This window comes from Thermobia domestica, chromosome 6, assembly GCF_964235325.1.
Source record: "Thermobia domestica chromosome 6, izTheDome1.hap1.1, whole genome shotgun sequence".
NCBI lineage: Eukaryota > Metazoa > Arthropoda > Insecta > Zygentoma > Lepismatidae > Thermobia > Thermobia domestica.
Genome location: NC_137459.1, coordinates 287,360,451 through 287,379,731, shown reverse-complemented (window position 1 = coordinate 287,379,731; position 19,281 = coordinate 287,360,451). Strand labels below are relative to the sequence as shown.

The 19,281-nt window shown below is 37.6% G+C and overlaps 1 protein-coding gene across 1 annotated transcript in view; it reads right to left on the bottom strand.

Moving 5' to 3' along the window:
- LOC145687572 (prolyl 4-hydroxylase subunit alpha-2-like) overlaps window positions 1-18,708 on the bottom strand; it is a 58,368-nt gene extending 39,660 nt beyond the window's left edge. Inside the window, exons 1-2 of the mRNA XM_081761038.1 lie at window positions 18,653-18,708; window positions 13,822-13,964 (exon numbers count right to left, since the gene is read on the bottom strand). Coding sequence (XP_081617164.1) covers window positions 13,822-13,964; window positions 18,653-18,708 — 199 coding nt within the window. The remainder of the gene's footprint in view (window positions 1-13,821; window positions 13,965-18,652) is intronic.
- Window positions 18,709-19,281: the final 573 nt, after the last annotated feature.

Here is a 19,281-nt window from a genome sequence, read left to right as displayed (position 1 = left end):
CGAGAGAAAGGATTAATATAGTAATATTTTGCAGAATGTAAAATAGTTTAACGTAAAATTACGTCAAAACTTTGCTTGTTTGTAGGCATTGATACACCATGTTTGATGTTGTTTTCTACTCATATAACACTACTTGAAGTTCTTTATTTTTACTGACAAAAAAGTGATAAAGTGTTATTTATATGTTCTTCTTTATTGTTTTGTTTTTCTTTCTTTGAAACAAAAAAGTTACAATCTAATTATGTATTTTTTGTAAAACTCAATGTCGTAAGGAGAGTGATGTCTTCGATGATTTAGTTCTTAAATTATGTATTTTCTCAATTTTATTCAACAAAAATAATAAGTCTTCTTCTTTCATATGTCCACTCTTTTTTCTTTCTGCTCCCTTTCGATGTCGCAGGTTATTAATGCTTTGTCTTAATGTAGTAATAATGTGATCACTATGATCCTTGCCATAAATTATTTGTTCAGTACAGAAAAACTGACAGTATTAATATATTGCATGTGAAGATGGTATATACAATTGTAATAATAATTTATTTTATTTGATTTGCGCTTAGTGTCTCTCGCATAAGCGAAGCTGTGCGAGATATGAACCTACAGCTTAGCGTGGAATCCGAAACATGATGATGATGTTGATTTCCACAAATTTGTGCGGGTAACACTCAATGCTAACACTAGATGTATCAATTCTTTATATCGCAAAACACGAAAATGAGACCCTATAATGAGGAATACCTTAAAATGAGTTCCACATGGTGTAACGATGAAAGATGTTCTATATTGGAGTGTTTTATGTGTAATAAAAAAACAATAAATTGGTGAAGTATTAAATTAATGTGTACTAACAGGATATCGCTATAAGGCCGGCATTATCCACGCGGTTGTCCGGCCGCTGCTGATCCAATAATGATCTTGTCGCTCCTTTTATCCATGCTGTAGCAGTAGCAGTTGCTGAACCTAAAACTGGATTTGGACGAAGCACTTTTTGTGTCAATTTTTGAGAAAAAGAAGGGTCACAGTTCTCGTACACATCCCATATTCACCTGATTTAACCTCAGTGGATTTTATACTATTTCGTAAGCTCAAAACTGCCCTCAGAAAGGAGCGTTTTGATAATGTTGCATCGATTCAAGCGAATGTGACGGCGGTACTGAACTGCATTCAAGTGGCCGACTGTTCTAGGATCCTGAAACAAGAAATGCGAAACAAGAAACATAATTAGAAAATTGCCTAGTTCTATTGGAGAAGCTAGAAAGTACGCAACTGAGCTGGACTGCTAGTCACTTTACTTCGATGAAGGAATGATTGAAACTATTGTTCGTTATGCTAATATGGAAACAGCTGGCCAAAGAGAAAACTTTCGAATGGATCCTGTCTGGATAAATAACATTAATATGATAGAAGTAGGAGCTTTTGTTGGCCTTTTTTTCTTTCTGAACCTAAACAAGGCAATCAAATGCCAGCTACGTTTCTACAGGGTAATTTAGGAAGCCATGTTTATCCAAGTATTATACCATGAGAGAGAGATTCAATTTCATTTCCAATTGTTTGAGATTTGATGATAAGTTAATACGACCAGAAAGAAAAAATGAAATGAAATCTTTGACTTTTACGTCCCATGGTTATGCCGGTTAGGCTAAAGGAGACGGCGATGATGAGTGATGAATGAAATGGTGGAATGAAGAAAGTGGGAGAAAACGGGAGAACCCCGAGAAAACCCACGCACACGGTGTTTGTCCACCACAAAGTTCACTTGGTGGGGGCTGGGATCGAACCCAGGACCCCAAGCACCAGAGGTGAACGCTCTACCACTTTTTTTTTAAGTCAACTGACTCACCGAACGTGTTCCAGTAACTTACTTAATCTACTTATATTTAATATTACTTGCTTTACTCATTTTTTACTTGCTTTCTCCAATTCCTAGAGCGACAGGGACACGAACACAGAAATATCGAGGACAGTTAAAATCACAAAGGCTCTCCCACCGGGAATCGAACCCGGGACCCCGTACACCAAAGGCGCACGTGCTAGCCACTAGACCAGCAGGGAGGGCTACCACCGAGCCATCGTGGCCCCCCTACGACCAGAAAGAAAGCTGATCTCTTCACACACATTTGTTGGTTATGGGACCGATACATTTTCCTTTGTACAAACTTACCAACCATCATGTCAAATAACTGTAGATGAGCAGTTACTTGGCTTTCATAAAAAATGCAAGTTTCAACCTATATTCCTAATAAACCAGGCAAAATGGTGTCAAGCTTGCCCTTATGTGTGACGACAATTTCATTTTACCTTGTCAATGGTATACTGTACCTTGTAAAGCACACCCCAATGGTGACAAAGCACTAACTGATTATTTTGTCGAAGAGTTGACAAAACCTATTCATGTAAGATACAGATGGTGATCAGAAAAATGGAAAAACCTGAACGAAATTGCAACTTACCAGAATAATATGGTGTCGGGCCACCTTTCGCCTTCAGAACAGCCTTGATGCGACGTGGGATGGAGGCATAGAGGTCGCGAATGGTAGCAAGTAGAATTTTACACCATTCCTCGTGCAGGGCATCGGCCAGTTCTGTGAGAGAGGATGGAGGTGGAAATCGTCGCCGGAGTCGTGTTTCTAAGACGGACCACAGATGTTCAATTATGTTGAGATCTGGGGATTGGACGGGCCAGGGGAGGTGTTGAACTTCATCCCGATGTTCCTCAAACCACGCTTCAACAACGCCAGCTGTGTGAATGGGTGCATTATCATCCTTAAAGATGGCGTCATTGTCCTGGAACAACATCTGGACCATAGGATACAAGTGGTCTTCTAAAATTGCGACATAATCGTTGGCAGTGATTCTTCCGCTAAGTGTGACCACAGGACCCAATGAAAACCATGATATGGCGGCCCACAGCATCACCGAGCCGCCGCCATGTTTCACAGTTGGGCGGAGACACTGCAGATCATAAGCTTCTTTGGGCGTTTTCCACACATAAACACGGCCCGTAGTTGGGAATAGGGTGAAGGATGACTCATCCGACCATATCACACGTTTCCAGTCCTCAATGGTCCAAGTTGCATGGTCGCGGCACCATTTGCGGCGTGCGAAAGCGTTATGGTCCCTGATGAGCGGTTTAGCCCGTGCAACACGACCCCGTAAGTTCATGTCATGTAATTCGCGGCGGACTGTGATTATCGAAACAGGGTGGGGGAGGTGCTGATTGAGTTCCTCCGTCACTTGCTCCGCAGTAGCACGACGGTTCTGTGTGACAATGCGCTTTAATACCCGGCGTGACCTGTCACTCATGATTTTCTTCCGCCCACCCGCTTCCCCGATGTGGTTTTCCCGTGTGTTGTGTAGGCCGTCATCACCTTCGACACTGTCTCACGCGACACACCTAACACAGTAGCCACTGCCGTCACACTCACTCCACATAACCGCGCACCAACAATTTGCCCTCTTAGAAAATCTGAGAGGTCTTCCATTTTACACTACCTCCGTCTGCTGCAGCCACTGGACACTGCTGTTCCACTGCGCCAGACGTAGTATGGAGACCGACCTAACACACCACCACCAGCTGTCTGGCGCTGCGGGCGCCACGACACCACTGCCAACCCATACATCTGACGTGTTGCCAACTACAGGTGTTTCCATTTTTCTGATCACCATCTGTATTTCAATATTACAACTGACAATTGGTTTACCAGTTTTTCATTGATGAAAAAGGTGCTAACCGATTTCCAGCTCACAATGGTGGGTACTGTGTGAAAGAACAAAGTAGAATTTCCATCAGAATTGCTAGTGATAAAAAAATCGAGAACCGGACACATCAGTTTTAGTGTGTGACACATACCAAACAATATATCCTTCTAGTCCTAGAAAAGGCAATGTTGTATTTGTAGCCTCGTCTACACTGAGAAAAAATACGTATGTGGCGTACATAAAATGTAGGTTACATGTGTAAATCCTGTACTTTTTGACTTAACATACAGCAAACGTCTAACTGAAAAAAAGTATATTTTATACATACATTGCGCACAAGTGCTCCGAATAAACGTACTTTCCGTACGAATGAAAGAACTGTATATAGGCGGTCAGGATATCCCATACAAATGGACATATGTAGCATATAGCTGACGCGTGTAACATGCGTATATGTATGTAATATACGGAAGACTGTTAGGTGTGATACATCCTGCAATGGCATGGTATAGCGAGAAAAATATGTAGCATATGGACAACATATGCTTCGTACTGACTTTCGTAGTAAGCATAAAGATTTCGTATATTTGTATATACAATAAACCGCTGTCTAGATAACGGATTTTTCACAGTGTATGCATGAGTCAGCAACACTTTAAGAAAGCAATAAGCCCGTAGTTAATGAGTTTTACAATCGCACAGAAGGCGGTGTAGATGTTTACGATAAACTGCAAAACATACTCCAGTAGCAGAAAAACGAAACGCTGGCCTCTTGCTGTATTTTATGGAATTCCACATAGAAGTGGCATCAATGCGAACATAATTTCCGCTAAATATGGCAGCAGCTAATGGATGCAAAAGATTAGACTGTCTGCAGTTTCTGTACGATTTAGGAGAATAGTTAGAAAAAACTATTCATGTTAGGCAGACTACAGACAAAAAAAAAAAACTCTACTTCAAATCTTCGTCTGAAAATTGAAGACTTTCTCGCAATTAGAGATGCGTCAGGAAGACGAGAATTGGAACCATCGTACAGGTCATCACGGAAGGTTTGTGTCCCTTAAGTCTGGACAAAAGGTATGCAGTGTGGTGCTCACGATGTTAACATTTTATATGTGCGCAACATAGGAACTTTGTGACAATTGTTCGAAAAGCGAATACCACAAGAACTCATTTTTTGTATTCTATAATTAAACTTTTGAAGCTATTGAGAAATATAATTTACTAATTTACTTGGGATAAAAGTTCAACAAACAGAATATTTCCCCTTATATTACTAACTAGCTGTTATGCCAGTTATTCGTACGGGTCAGATAAAATATCAATGTAAACAAACTGAACAACGAAAGAACAATTAAGAAATATTCTAAAATTTGATCTATTTTGTGTAAATGTATATCCAACAACGTAGATGTGTTTTCATTGTGATGGCCGATGGGGACTGAATTTGAACGTAAACACTGTCGGGAGTGTCACTATACATATGAGCGACCCCGATAAATATGGATTTGACACAGATATTGGTCATTTTCTACTACTTTTACATATCCCAGTAAACGCCCCCTGTGACTCCCTGGTTCCAATTTTCAAAAAACAATGAATCTGCCCCCCAGCCGATGGTGGCTGTATTTGGAAGTCAACACCCGTGGGTGTATCACCATTCATCCCAGCAAGCGCGAAAACCATGGATTTGACATTAATAATCGATCATTTTGGGTTATTTTTACATGTTTCGATAACTCTCTATTATGGCCCCTGTTCCTTTGCTGATGGGGGCTAAATTTGAAAGTAAACGTGATTTTGAGTTTCACCATTGTACTCAGCGACTCCGAAAACTATTAATTTCACACTAATATCTGTCACTTTCGATTATTTTTACATGTTTCCGTAACTCCCCTCTCCGCAGGCAACCCCGGCCTGCATGCAATGGCGGCTGAATTTGAATGTCATCGCTAATGAAAGTATCACCATTGATCTCAGCGACCGCGAAGACTATTGATTTGACACTAATATCGGTCATTGTGGATTATTTTTATATGTCTCGGTGACCCCATTTATTATTGCAACGTTCCTTAGCTGATGTGGGCTAAATGTGAAAATGAACCGATCTTGAGTTTCACCATTTAGCTCAGCGATCCCGAAAACTATGGATTTGACGTTAATATCGGTAATTTTAGATTATTTTTACATGTCTCGGAATTCCTCCCTCTGGTGACCCAAGGCCCGCATACAACTGTGGATGAATTTGAATGTCATCGCTAATGGTAGTGTCAACATTGATCTCAGCGACCGCGAAAGTTATGAATTCGACACTAATATCGGTCATTTTTACTACCTTTACGTGTCCCGGTAAAAGCTCCCCTGAAACTTCCTTAGTTCGAATTAAAAAAAAAAAAACGCTTTGTCTTGGTCTGGGGCCTGGACCAAGGTATCCGTGACCAAAATTTGGTAACTCTCGGTCAACTTGTCTGGTTCCCAGACCGCACACAGACAGACAGAAACACAAACAAACTCTTTATTTTATTTATATTAGATGGATGTAACGTTAATAAATAAATATTTAGAATGTAAAAATGTAATTTTGCAATTTTTGTATCTTTCCTCTAATTATGTTAATTGTTATTCAACAATGCAATTCAAAAACACAGAAATATATATATATATATCTTTTAATAATGAAAGTTTCTTTCAAAAGATTTTTTTTTAGCTAAAGATACACAATGAATGTATATAGATATCCATAGATCATGCATTTATAAATTATTTGGATAACATTATTTATTTAAGGAAAACAATATTCTCTGGGTGAAAATTCATCCATCTTAGTAATAACAGGTGAACAAGTGAGTTTCGTTTCATAGTGTGAAACTACGGCAGATTTCCAAACTATGGCAATTCAATATTCACACTTCAGGTAGTACATCTGCAAGGGCGCCCATCAGGGGGGCAAGATGGGGCGCTTGCCCCCCCCCCCCTCCAGTTAGAGAAAATTGTGCTTCGGAAATCCAATAGATATTTTACAATAGTTACCGCAAAATTTGAGACTACATTTGAAATGTCGCTTATACTTGCCCCCCTTGTAAACCACAATATGGGCGCCTTTGTACAGCGGGAGACACTTCTAAATGGTACAGTCATATGGAGATTTACGGCTAAGGTGTACCATTTAGAAGTGTCCCCCGCTGTACATCTATACGCTGAATCCACATCAGAAACCCATTACTCGTTATGTCTTGCTGGTTTTGTTCTCTGGAGACAAAGGTTGAAACCGGAAATCGTTAATTTGAACCACTTAGCGCTTAGATAAATGAATAAGGAAGGAGATAGAACCTACTTTTGGGATGGTGGATCGATTGCAAGAAGCTTCATATCGATATCTCTTACCATTTTCGCTCCATGAAAATCAGTATTGAAACCGGAAGAAGTAGCGAATTTCAACCACTCGCGTTTTTGGAAGTGTTCGGGATACTCATGGTACGTTGACTTGAGACGCTGATTCTTTTGAAAAAGAAAAGCTTCTCGCTATATGTTGCCGTTTTTGTTCTAGGGCGATAAACGTTGAAACTGGAAATTGCTTATTTAAACCACTTTAGGTTTGAATAGAGGGTTAGTGGAGAAGATGGAAACTATTCTAGGGATGCTGAATCGATTGCCGGAGAACGCGTTCTGATATCTTTTACCATGTTTGCTCTGTAGAAATCAGTATTAAAACCGGGAATTCCGGTTTCGGAAGCGTGCTCAAGATATTCATAGAACATTGCCTTGGGATGCTCAATCGTTTGCAAAGAAATACCTCTCGCTATTTGTTACCGTTTTCATTTTATGAGGCTAAACGTTAAAACCGGAGATGACTGATTTGGACTACTTCCGGTTTGAACAGGGAGTTACCAAAGGAAATAAAGTCATCCTTGGGACGCCGAATCAATTGCAAAACACTGAATCTCGATATCTGTTACTGTTTTCCTCTGATACCTCTCGACAGACGGACAGATGAATAAAGCCGTTCTATAATACATCCGACGCTTACGCATAGTACAGTTTGGAAGCCTAAAAATTATCCTAGTATTCCAGGGTTAGTACCGAAATGAACGCACTGGACAGAATCCACTGGTAAAAGGGATAATCATAATACATCTGATCGCAGAAACAATTCCTCGTATCGGAATTCATCAATATCAGCCTACTCTCACGGATCATTACGTTTGCCCGTTTCTCCTTTGAATTGCTCTGGGCAGCCATTTGCCTCCACTATTACCCGTGCACCCTTGAATTTCTTCACTCAGATTGTCCTGAACCATAAGAAATTCACCTAGTCATATTCTACTTCAATTTTCGATTATGTGTAAACGACAAAACGTTTTCGTAAAAATGATCTGATTCTTTTAAGTTTGCTCAGATGGATGGCCAAATCAAATAGCCCACGTGGGATATATAAGAAATAATGTTCGAAGTAAAAACAAACTTGAACATACCGTGTGTGATCTTGCGTTGTCCTTTTAGAACTGATGATTTTCACCAATTGTAACATGTATTGTTTTGCCGTGGAAAAGTTTCGTACTTTCTTTGGGGTGCTTAGAGGAGAAACTTTTGCCCATCGTTTGCATACGATTGAGGAGTAAAGAAGATATGTTTTCCGTGATATACGCGCAATTCCTTTGAATACATTGCAATGAAGCATAAAGATTTCTCCCTGTCTCCGTCTCCAGTAGTATAGCCATATGAGAAGAGGACATTTAACGGGTAGTATTTTTAAGACGCACTGAAGTTAGTACACGTATTAAATGCGAATACATAATATTTCATTCCGTAGAGTAATAAAGTTGTTACAAGTTTTTACTGTCTTTTTAATTCTTTTGAAGTTTGTAGATACAATATGAGTCATACATTTCATAGTGTGTGTCATACAACATATAAGTGTTCCGGTGTTACTCTGAATAAGGAGCAGTAGTTTTGTGAAATCAATTGGATTTCATTCTGTGATAAATTTGTTTCGTATTTCTTTATGTATATATAATTAGCGTGAAACACACTTTCGCCTAGAGAGAACTGCTTTCCATTTAATTAATGATAGTAATTTCCTTGTAAAATATTCTCCCTTGCAGACAATTTTAAAGTAGAGCGTAATTGAAAATATTGATTCCACTGTAAGATTTAAAAAGCATAGGAGCATAAAAGCTTGCGGAAAATTAAAGACCCACCAGCACTGATGGTTCAAAAGTAAAAGTCTATCCTTTTAAGACTAATTTTATATTTATCGGTTAATAACTCCAATTTCCATATAACCTATCACTTTGATATAAATCTATCCATAAGATGTATAGGCGCATGATATGAGTTTGCTTTTGTAGGTTACATAAAATAAAATAAAATCTTTAAAACAATATTCTTTCAAAATAATAACCTTCGTTCCTTTCTGAAAGATATATCCTGTCAGTCTTATGTTTTTTCTCTCGTTTTTGTACTTATACTCGCTGCAAACAGTAAATCAGAAACCGTAGAAGACGAAGATGCAGACGGATAGGTCCCTACGTAAAGTCATTCTATTTTGACAACGTATTTTGCTACGTATTTTGTTCAGCTGTCTATCGTATGATTTTTCTTGCTGTACGAATAACATGTGATTTACAAAAAAAAAAGAAGAAAGAAAAGAAACGAACGGTGACAATAAAAGTGTTAGAAGCCTAACATGCGTGATAGTTCGGATACATATATCCAAGATTAACATACAACATTGTATTCAGCATGTATATTTTCATAGCTTTCTATCATAAACTGCACATTACATATCCTACTCACAATTACAATTGCGTCCAACTCTAAATAATTGGAAAAAGAGAATTTTTTTTTTCATTTTTAAGCTTATCTGACCAATTGCAGTGCTGCAATACAAGATTCTTCTTCTTGTCTTAGTGTTTGTTAGTTCTTTTGCTACAAGTAATCAATTATACACTTTTTGCAACAAATACAAACAACGCCTCGGGAAGGTTTTTTAGCGTTTTTGAAAACTTAGGTCTGATGCACTTATTCCCTTTTTCCAATCAGTGATTCAATTTGAAGTTACGAAGTTACTGTCTTTGCACACGGTTTACAGTTTAGAATGTATAGACTGACTGATCAGGGGTAAGTATTCTCATGACAACCGTCCTTATCCTATGATAAATATATTTAGGGTGTGGCCCCGTTAAACAAGGACTACAGCAATTGGAAGTGTGTGCATAGTGTGTGCGGAATATATATGATAAGGCTCCCTATAGCCACCAGATTACGGTGCTACTGCGCACAGGTACATCAGTGCAACATCAAACGTGGTAATGTGTAGACAGTGGAGTGTGCGCTAACAGGATAGGAAGAGACAATCACGGACAATCACGGACTGCGTGGTTTCTCTGGAAGGAAGGCGTTACTACATCACCGATCCATACAAGATTAGTTTCCGTGTATGGAAACCCAGCATCAACTCGCAAAACTCTTGTTTTGTTGGGTAGATAACGTGCGACCCAAGACGCAAAGCTGACAATATTCAGTGTGTGTATTACCTAATACTTGAGAGAAGGTGAATCATGTTCTATGATTTGGCAAACGCAACAGGTCTATCAGGTTGAAGACTGCACAACATATATCCATCATGACTTGAACCTGAGAAAAGTATATGTGCAATGAGTGTCCCATTGTGTCACCCAGCGTAGAGAGATATGCCAACTATTGCTGCTGTGGTACAGCACGGATACGGCGGAGTTTTTGGAATGCCTGGCCATCGTAGACAAGTCATAGTTCTGACAAGAGATTTCGACAAGAAATGCCGTTCTGTGGAATATAGACACGCTGGTAGTCCTCCCTGAAGAACACACGGTCATGATTATTCGTCTGAAAGCAAGTGGCGACTGTGATATGGGATCAAAAGGGAACCTCCTATTAGAATTGATGCCCCCAGGAATATCCATTAATAGTGATCGGTACTGCAAACCATTGCGACAACTGCGCAGATGCATTCAGCAACTGTCCCGGAAATTGCTTGCGGAATTCGGAATGTTGTTCTCCAACACGACAATGCGAGTCCACATTGCAGTCTATGGATCATCGATCGGATAGTACCCCGAGTGAATGTACCTTGGCTGACACAATGAAAGAGGTCTTGCGCGGTTAAGAACTCGACATACTCACCATGTATGTCAAGTTTCAGCCCATTGTGCAATGGCGCCGATGTGCTCCCAGGGAATGTTCAACGTAAATACAGAAACTGCCGTAATTCTGGTAACGGTGCATAGATGTTGTGGAGGTCAACCTGTAATATGACTTTATTGACGTTGTTCCAAAAATGGTTATTGTAACGAACATCACTTGAGTGTCAATCATTTTTAATCGCCCCAAGTGCATATATGATCATTCACTAATATTGAATGGGCGTGAGAGAACATACATTATTATAATTAAGAAAATAAGAACCCAATATTTGTCTCCAAAACAATTATTTAATAGTTTGGTATGTTTGGAGCTCATCCATGGAGTTGTTTTTCAACCTACCAACAACAAATTCACAATAACTAACACATGACAATACACTGAAAGTTATATTTACATAGATTATTCACAGATGCCAATAGCGCAGATAAAAGCAAATCAAACTGTTTGACAACCTGTGTGAGGGGAAATACATTGGACAAACAAAACGGGACTACAATTTAAGAGTAAAGGAACATGTGAGGAACATAAAAGCACGCTCAACTAAAACCAATCTCACAACATTTAACACTTACAATGCTGATCTGTAGGTCGAAACCCATCCCAAGCATGGTGGTCATTTTTGTTAGATTTTAAAAATCATATCTCAAAATCTAGAAATATGAGATACAGTATGCGGCAAAACAAACAGTACTGAAATTCGCGTACGGATGGCGCGCAGGTGCAATGCGATATGAGCTGTGATTGCCACATATGTGTTTAGTTGTGTGTGGACTATCTTAGTGTGCAGTTGGCGCGAAGATAATGTTACTTACAACAGAGGAGAAAATGTTTATTTTAGAGCACTATTTCCGTTCATACAGTGTGGGGCATTGTCTCACTACAGAAGATGAGTGCACACTTCTGCTGTATTGCTCTGGAGCTATAGCATGTGAAGATGAAGATTTCATCAGTAACATATGGTTCAGTGATGAGAACCATGTGAACATTGATCGCTAGACAATCGACAGTTGATTACTGACCCATTCTTGCATGATTTGAGCGGAGTTTGTCGCACAAAGTATCTGTCGTTACAACAATGGATGCAGCAAGATAAAGCTACTGCCCGTTCTGCAAATGAGTCAGTTGTCCTTCTGACCACAAGAGTTCAGAAATCGCTTGATTTCCCGTGGAACGGACTTTCCATATCCTTCTCTCTCCCCTGACCCCACGGCTCCTGATGTCTACATATGGGGTATGCTGAAGGAAGCACTTTTCCGAACAGATAGCCTCTTACCACTATACCGGATTTAAGAGACAAGATTCGGTCATTTGTTTCGTCGTTTCAGCAACCCGTGTTCACTAACATGTTCATCGATCTACAGGACCGCTATGAATAATGTGTGCGACATGATCGTCAATACAGGGTGTCCGAGAAGTCCTTCCCTGATTACAGAAATTGATAACTCAGGCTAGAAATACGATAGAAATATGAACATATAATTTACAGGCGCGATTCCTTTTAAATTTACAATATGTGTTGAGTATTATTCAGTTTGCACCCATTTGGCAACATTTCCTATGTTTCATTATGTTATACAACAAATAAATAAATAACTGCCAACAATGTTATTTCAGTACTGTTTGTTTTGCCGCATACTGTACATGTATCATACACTGCTGAAAAGATTGAATCTTTCTCTTTATTCTGATATATAACACGTTACATTATGAGGACATGCCTTCCTTGGAAGATGCATCGTAAATGAGATAAAATGTACTCAAAATAAAAAAAAATAACAAGATAGATGATGTTCAAAATGAAAACACATGCCTAAAGATATGCTCACAGAACAATTATGAGCATTTGCTCACCATCTAGTGACGGAATGAGAAACTATGATGTCCAAACATTACTCAGAACTGCTAACTTCGCAACTGTACGACAAATCATCATTGAAATAAATTTTAAAATAGACTCCGTATATTAATGTGATCCGCATTGTAGAGAAGATCGATCACTCTGGATATATACGTGATTAGCACTGTAAGTGTTAAGTGAATCTAACTACTCAATGCCAGAATCGAAATTAAGATATAAATTCAAAAACTTAACGAACAACTTAGTTGCTGAGTTATTTTTCATTGTGAAAGAAGAACGAAGCCTAAACCGTGATGTTGGTAGCATTTCTAAGGAACTTTTTAAAATCATTAAAAAGTATGTCACAAATTCTGTAAAATACAAGATTTGGTTACAATCAATAAATTTGAGAATGTAGTTGATCCAATTTAATAGAGGGATTATACATATTATGTATTTCAAATTCGGTTTGAACCTTTGAACATGAAGTTTTACTTATAAAAGTTATAGTATTTTATTAGATTGTTAAATACTTTCATTTTTTTCTATCTGATGCTATTGTCATACATAAATAATCTATGTAAATGTAACATTCAGTGTATTGTCAAGTGTTAATTACCGTGAGTTTGTTGTTGATAGGTTGAAAAAGAACTCCATAGATGCGCTCGAAACGTACCAAACTATTAAATAATGAATTGAGTATTCAATAAATATTAAACATGAGGATGAATACTTATTTGTCTTTTTTAATTATTACAAGTACGATGTTAAAGGCAAAAGCATTGTGTGAAAGAATAGGCAACAATATTGTGTGAAGGTGAAGTTAAATCTATTACGTGAAAGTCAGAGTAAGTTGCGTAGACTGTGAGATTTTGAAGCATTTTTTGGTTCCCAGAGTTATGTACAATCGAATTTCTAAATCATTAGAAACAAGAAAAGCAACATAAATACTATCTAAATACCAATTAAAGGTCAGTTTTGAGCGGAAAATATAAAAATCTAATGAAGGACGATTTTTTTTACAACTATGCTATTTCACCTGTCAAATTAAATCAGATAAAATTCTCTAAAATATACACTTAATGTTACATGAACAGAAATACCTTTCAATTTATACACTTTCAAAGACGTCTTTAAGTCTTTCCAATCCACAACAATTCTTCTCAGCATATGATAAGCATTAATTGGATGATTAACATACTCAGAACTATCTTCCTGAACCTCTTCCTTGTATCTTTTTATATATCTACAAGTAGAACAAACAAAATTAATATGACATCTATCCGGAAAGTATTAAACTTTCCACTAAACTAGAGAAGTAACCTAGAACATGGCTCCTCCTGGAATTCCAAACAGTCAACGAGATATGACGAAGGGTCGTATTTGAAAAACGGATAACACTTTCTCAGACTTAAAGAAAGAAAAATAATTCCGTAGAGAATGAAGTAGTTAAATATGCAATAACTCGTCTTCTATTCCACATAATAACTACCTGGAATATATGACGAGTTATTACGTATTTAACTTTGTTCCTCTCTACGGAATTAGTATGTTTTTTTTCTTTATTTCTGAAAAAGTGAGATTTTTGTAAATACAACTCTTTGTCATATCGTTGATGAGTTGTTCAGAGGATCATTTACTTCCCGAAACGATTTTAGAATAAATTCACATTATGCCGAGTATTAGTCTCCTCACACTTCTTCGTTTCTGCTGAGCCCTAAAATATGAATTGCAGAAAAAATAGTCGTGTTTACCTGTTAATATCAGATGACAGAGAGACTAAACCTGAAGTGTAAGTAGGAATAGGATAATCATATTACTGAATTTGAAACCTTGCCCAAACAAAGTTATTGGAAATGGAAAACGCTTTAAAGATATTAAACAAACACAAATCTCCATGTATAGACGAAATTCCGGCTGAGTTAATTTTAGCTCGAGACGAAAAATTGTGAAACAAGATAAACTTATTCTCCTTATCTGGAACAAGAAGGAATTGCTTCAAGAGTGGAAAGAATCAATCATTGTTCCAATTCATAAGAAAGGTGACTAAGCTGATTGTAATAATTATCGAGGATTTTCTCTTCTGTCAGCATCCTCTAAAATCTTTTAAACATTCTATTAGCAAGAATGATCCAAATACGCAGATGAAATTATTGGAGATTATCAGTGCGGATTTAGATGAAATCGATCAACTATCAACCAAATGTTTACCATTCGACAAATACTCGAAAAGAAATGAGAATTCAATACCCCAGTACATCAATTATTTATTGATTTTAGGAATGCTTACGACTCGGTTAGGAGAGAAACATTGTACAACATTATTACAGAATTTGGAATACCGAAAAAGCTAATTAGATTAATTAAAATAAGTTTAAACGAATCCTAAAGTAAAATCCGGGTAGGAAACTTTTTGTTCACGAGATTTCACGTCAAAAATAGCCTTGAACAAGGAGATGCGTTGTCCCCATTATTATTCAACTTTGTCCTGGAGTATGCTATAAGGAAAATCAAAGATAGCAACCAATGCCTAGAGTATAATGGTATTCACCAGGTTATGGCGTACGCTGATGATGTAAATTTAATAGAAGATGATAGGAGAACAATAGAAAGAAATGCAGAGGTCTTATTAAATGCTTGCAGGGACTTGGTTTAGAAGTAAATCCAGATAAAACGAAATACATGGAAGTTCGTCGGGATTGTAGTATGGCAAATTATGGATGCGTTAAAATATCAAATAATACTTTTGATATTAGTGAATACTTTCGAGTGGATACTTTCAAATATCTAGGATCAATATTAACAGACGAAAACCATATTCAGGAAGAAATTAAATGTCGACTAAAAGTAGGGAATTCTTGTTATCACTGAGTTCAAAATCTCTTGTCTTCGCGAATTCTGTCGAGGAATCTGAAGCTTAAAGTATATAAAACGATAATCCTGCCTGTTGTTCTGTATGGTTGCGAAACATGGTTGCTAACGCTGAGGGAAGAAGGAAGACTGGAAGTATTTGAGAACAAGATTTTGAGACGAATATTCGGACAAAAGAGGAACGGAAATGGGAATGGTGGAAACTTCATAACGAGGATCTACATATTTATACGGTTTACCCAACATTGTTAGGGTCGTCAAGTTTAGGAGGCTTAGGTGGGCTGGTCATGTAGCTAGAATGGAAGAAAGGAGAAACGCTTTCAAAGTCTTGACTGGAAGACCAATCGGAAAACAACCATTAGGCAGACCTAGGCGCAGATGGGAGGACAATATTAAGATGGATCTCGCAGAGATTGTAATACAAAGTAGAAACTGGATGCAGTTAGCTAAGGATAGAAGTCAGTGGAGAGCTTTTGTGAACTCTGCATTGAACCTCCGGGTTCCATAGGCCATAGAGTTAGTTAGTACCGAGAATACATAAGATGTGACATTCAGTTCTCCGATTCACCGCAATGTGTTCAATAGTTTCTACCGGGAACCAAACCCCGGTCCTCGTACGCGCTATCTATTAGTCCAGAGAGGAGAGTATAATACATAATAGGCATAATACTTGATACTGGTAGAGTCTATGAAACCAATTTGTTGATTCCTTTTTAACATTTGCTTGCCTCTGGGATAGCAAACTTGCGAGGGATCAGCTGTTGTCAACTCCAAATATACTATCCTGAGTACCATGGCCTGCATTGTAAAAATGAGATGAAATCTTTCATTTCAACGTATCACAATTATGCCCTTTAAGCTAAGAGATATAGATAATTAAGGCAAATGAATGGTGATGGAAAAATTGGTGGAATGAGAATTTGGAAGTACCCTGGGGTTGCCCATCCCAAATTTACCTCTCTGGAGATCGAAACAGGGACCGCACACACCAGAGGTAAACGCTATTCCACTGAACCACTGTGCCCCCATGGGCTACATTGTAAAATGGTTATAATACATGTGAATAGCATAACTTGAAAGTTTCAAAGGTTCTTGGCAGACACCTGCAAATAAATTGTTGCAGAATGTAGTTACATTTTCTAAAACAATATTTTAGATATTTATCAGGATTTATAGGAATTTAAAATCAATAATAACTAGTGATACTGTGCATTGTAGAACCAAGTGATTTTATTTTAATAATATATGTATTACCTCATTATTCATGAATTACAATCTTAATCAACAACAGTAGTTAATAATCTTTCAAGAAAACATACGCTTCAAGTTCAGATATTAGTGATAATTATATAGTTTGTAAAAAAAATTAGTTATGTTCATACAAACCGCGGCTAACGCACCTACAGCCTATGGAGACGCACATGGATATCACGAAAGCTACCACCTTTGGTCTTTTCAGAATAGACACGAGTCTTGGTTGTAGTGACCACCTAGATAAATCCATGTGTGTTTTAAAGAGAAATAATCGTTTTTGTGGTATATCGGTTTACAGGCATATTATCAATATGTATGCAATGATCTACAAATACGGCAAGGAAATAGTATATGTCAAAATACATTAATGTATTAATTAACAATTTTAGATTCTTGCACTTTTTTTTTGAAGAAATTGTTGATTTACAGTTAAGTAGCTACTGCTTCAGCACTATCCCTTCGAGCATCACCGTTCATACATTATTCTCTTTAGAACGAAATAAGTTTTTATATTATAACACTGTGTTTATGGTGCACAAGAGAAGAGAAATTTTGAGTAAAATAAGGAAATTTCCCTCCGTTTTTAAAATTTAATGCCCCTTAAAGCGACGCCGACTACAGGTACTCGAATATAATCTACCTTCAAATATAATACTAAAACAATAAAGTTATACGTTGGTAAAGTTTGATTGCAATATGTAGAATAATTAAGAGGAAAAAATGTTCTCAATCCTGTTTGACAGTACAGATGAAATATCATCAGGGAATCGAACCCAGTAGACTGAAATTAAAGGAAAATCTCAGGGCATGAATTTTGTTCATAAATTTACAAAAGGAGAGGAGAAAAGTTTCGAGAAGAGAAGAGACTTGTACAAAAATTTACAACAGTCATATGGAGTATGGTTCATCAGGAGTCATGACTAGGTGCTATATATGGAGTATTGGACTATAGGTTCAGAGACTTGAACATTGCGGAAGTTAGAGAAGAAATATTTAGTGAGCTTCGAAATGTAGTGTTGGAGGAAGATGGAGAAGATAACATGGACGGACAGAGTAAAAAAGAAGATGTTTCAAAGCAGGTATGAGAGAAGAGGACGATTTTAGTCACCGCCCTTTGTAGGAAGTACAATTGGATCGAACACATCTTGCGAAGAAATTGTCTTCTTCATGTCGCCATAGAGGGAAATATGGAAGGAAAGCGAAGAGTAGGAAGAATAATACAACTGATTGATGATTTGAAAAACACAAGAAAATATTGGGAGTTAAAAGAAAAAGTTGAAGATCGAAACACGTGGGAAAACATTTTCAGGTCCGAATTAAAAAAGAAGAAAGAAATGTTGCAGGACCTGCCTCAGACAGAATACTTAATAATAACATATACCGGGTGCGTAAAACATATGCACACTTCTGAACTATCATAGAAAATTTATCTTCCAAAATATAAGATTAAAATTTTGAGTAAAGGGGGGCTAATTTAAAAAATAAGTAAATTTTTTGGTCAAGATGAATGTTCCAAGTGGTGGTTAAAGTGGATATTCAAAATGGTAGCTTTCAGTATGGTACATTTCTGAGTACGACTGGTTTCCCTACTTCGCACCAAATAGTCTAATCGGATTTCTGCGCATACCATTTGAATATCATCCCAAAGTGTGTCCAGGTTACATGGTATACGACGATACATCTTATCCTTTATTGTATCCTATGGGAAAAATATTGAGCGGGTCTGGAAAGCGTGCAGAAAACTTGACTGATCCCCTGCGTCATATGTAGTAACCTGGTACATTTTGTTGCACAGATGCTCCCACATACCTATGATACGGCGGGGTGCCATCTTGTTGGTAATTAAACCGATCATTACCGTACATTGCACAAGTGACAGAGAAAATGGATGAGCAAGCATTGTTAGATACTTTTCTCCAGTTACAGTACTGTCGAAACGGAAAGACCCAATGATTTCGCTAGGAGACAAACGACACCACACATTTACACCAGGCAAATTTGCAGCCTTTTATCGTAATATGGGGGATTATCTTAAGTCCAGTACATACAATTATACCTACTAGCAGTTCTATTAAGTTTGAATTGTGCTTGATCTGACCAAACAATGCTACCAGTACATCCCAGTTTACGTGTAACCATCTGAAACTATTCACAAAATTGTATCCTGTGATCTGACTAAAGAAGGTCGTGAGATGTTACTCTGACTTCATATTGATCCTGTGCTCAATCGACTCGTTTTTACATATGAAGTAATTATGCAAACGGAGAAATACTCGATCACAAAAGTGTATGAATTACGAGCGTTAAAATTTCAAAATTTAACAGACTTTGCAAGAAGTTTGAAGTTATCACTTTTTGAGATAGACGCTTCATTTTTGGTATCGGAGGGTTTCCCTGAGTGCCCAGCAGAGTGGTGAGGTCAAAACGTATGCATTTTG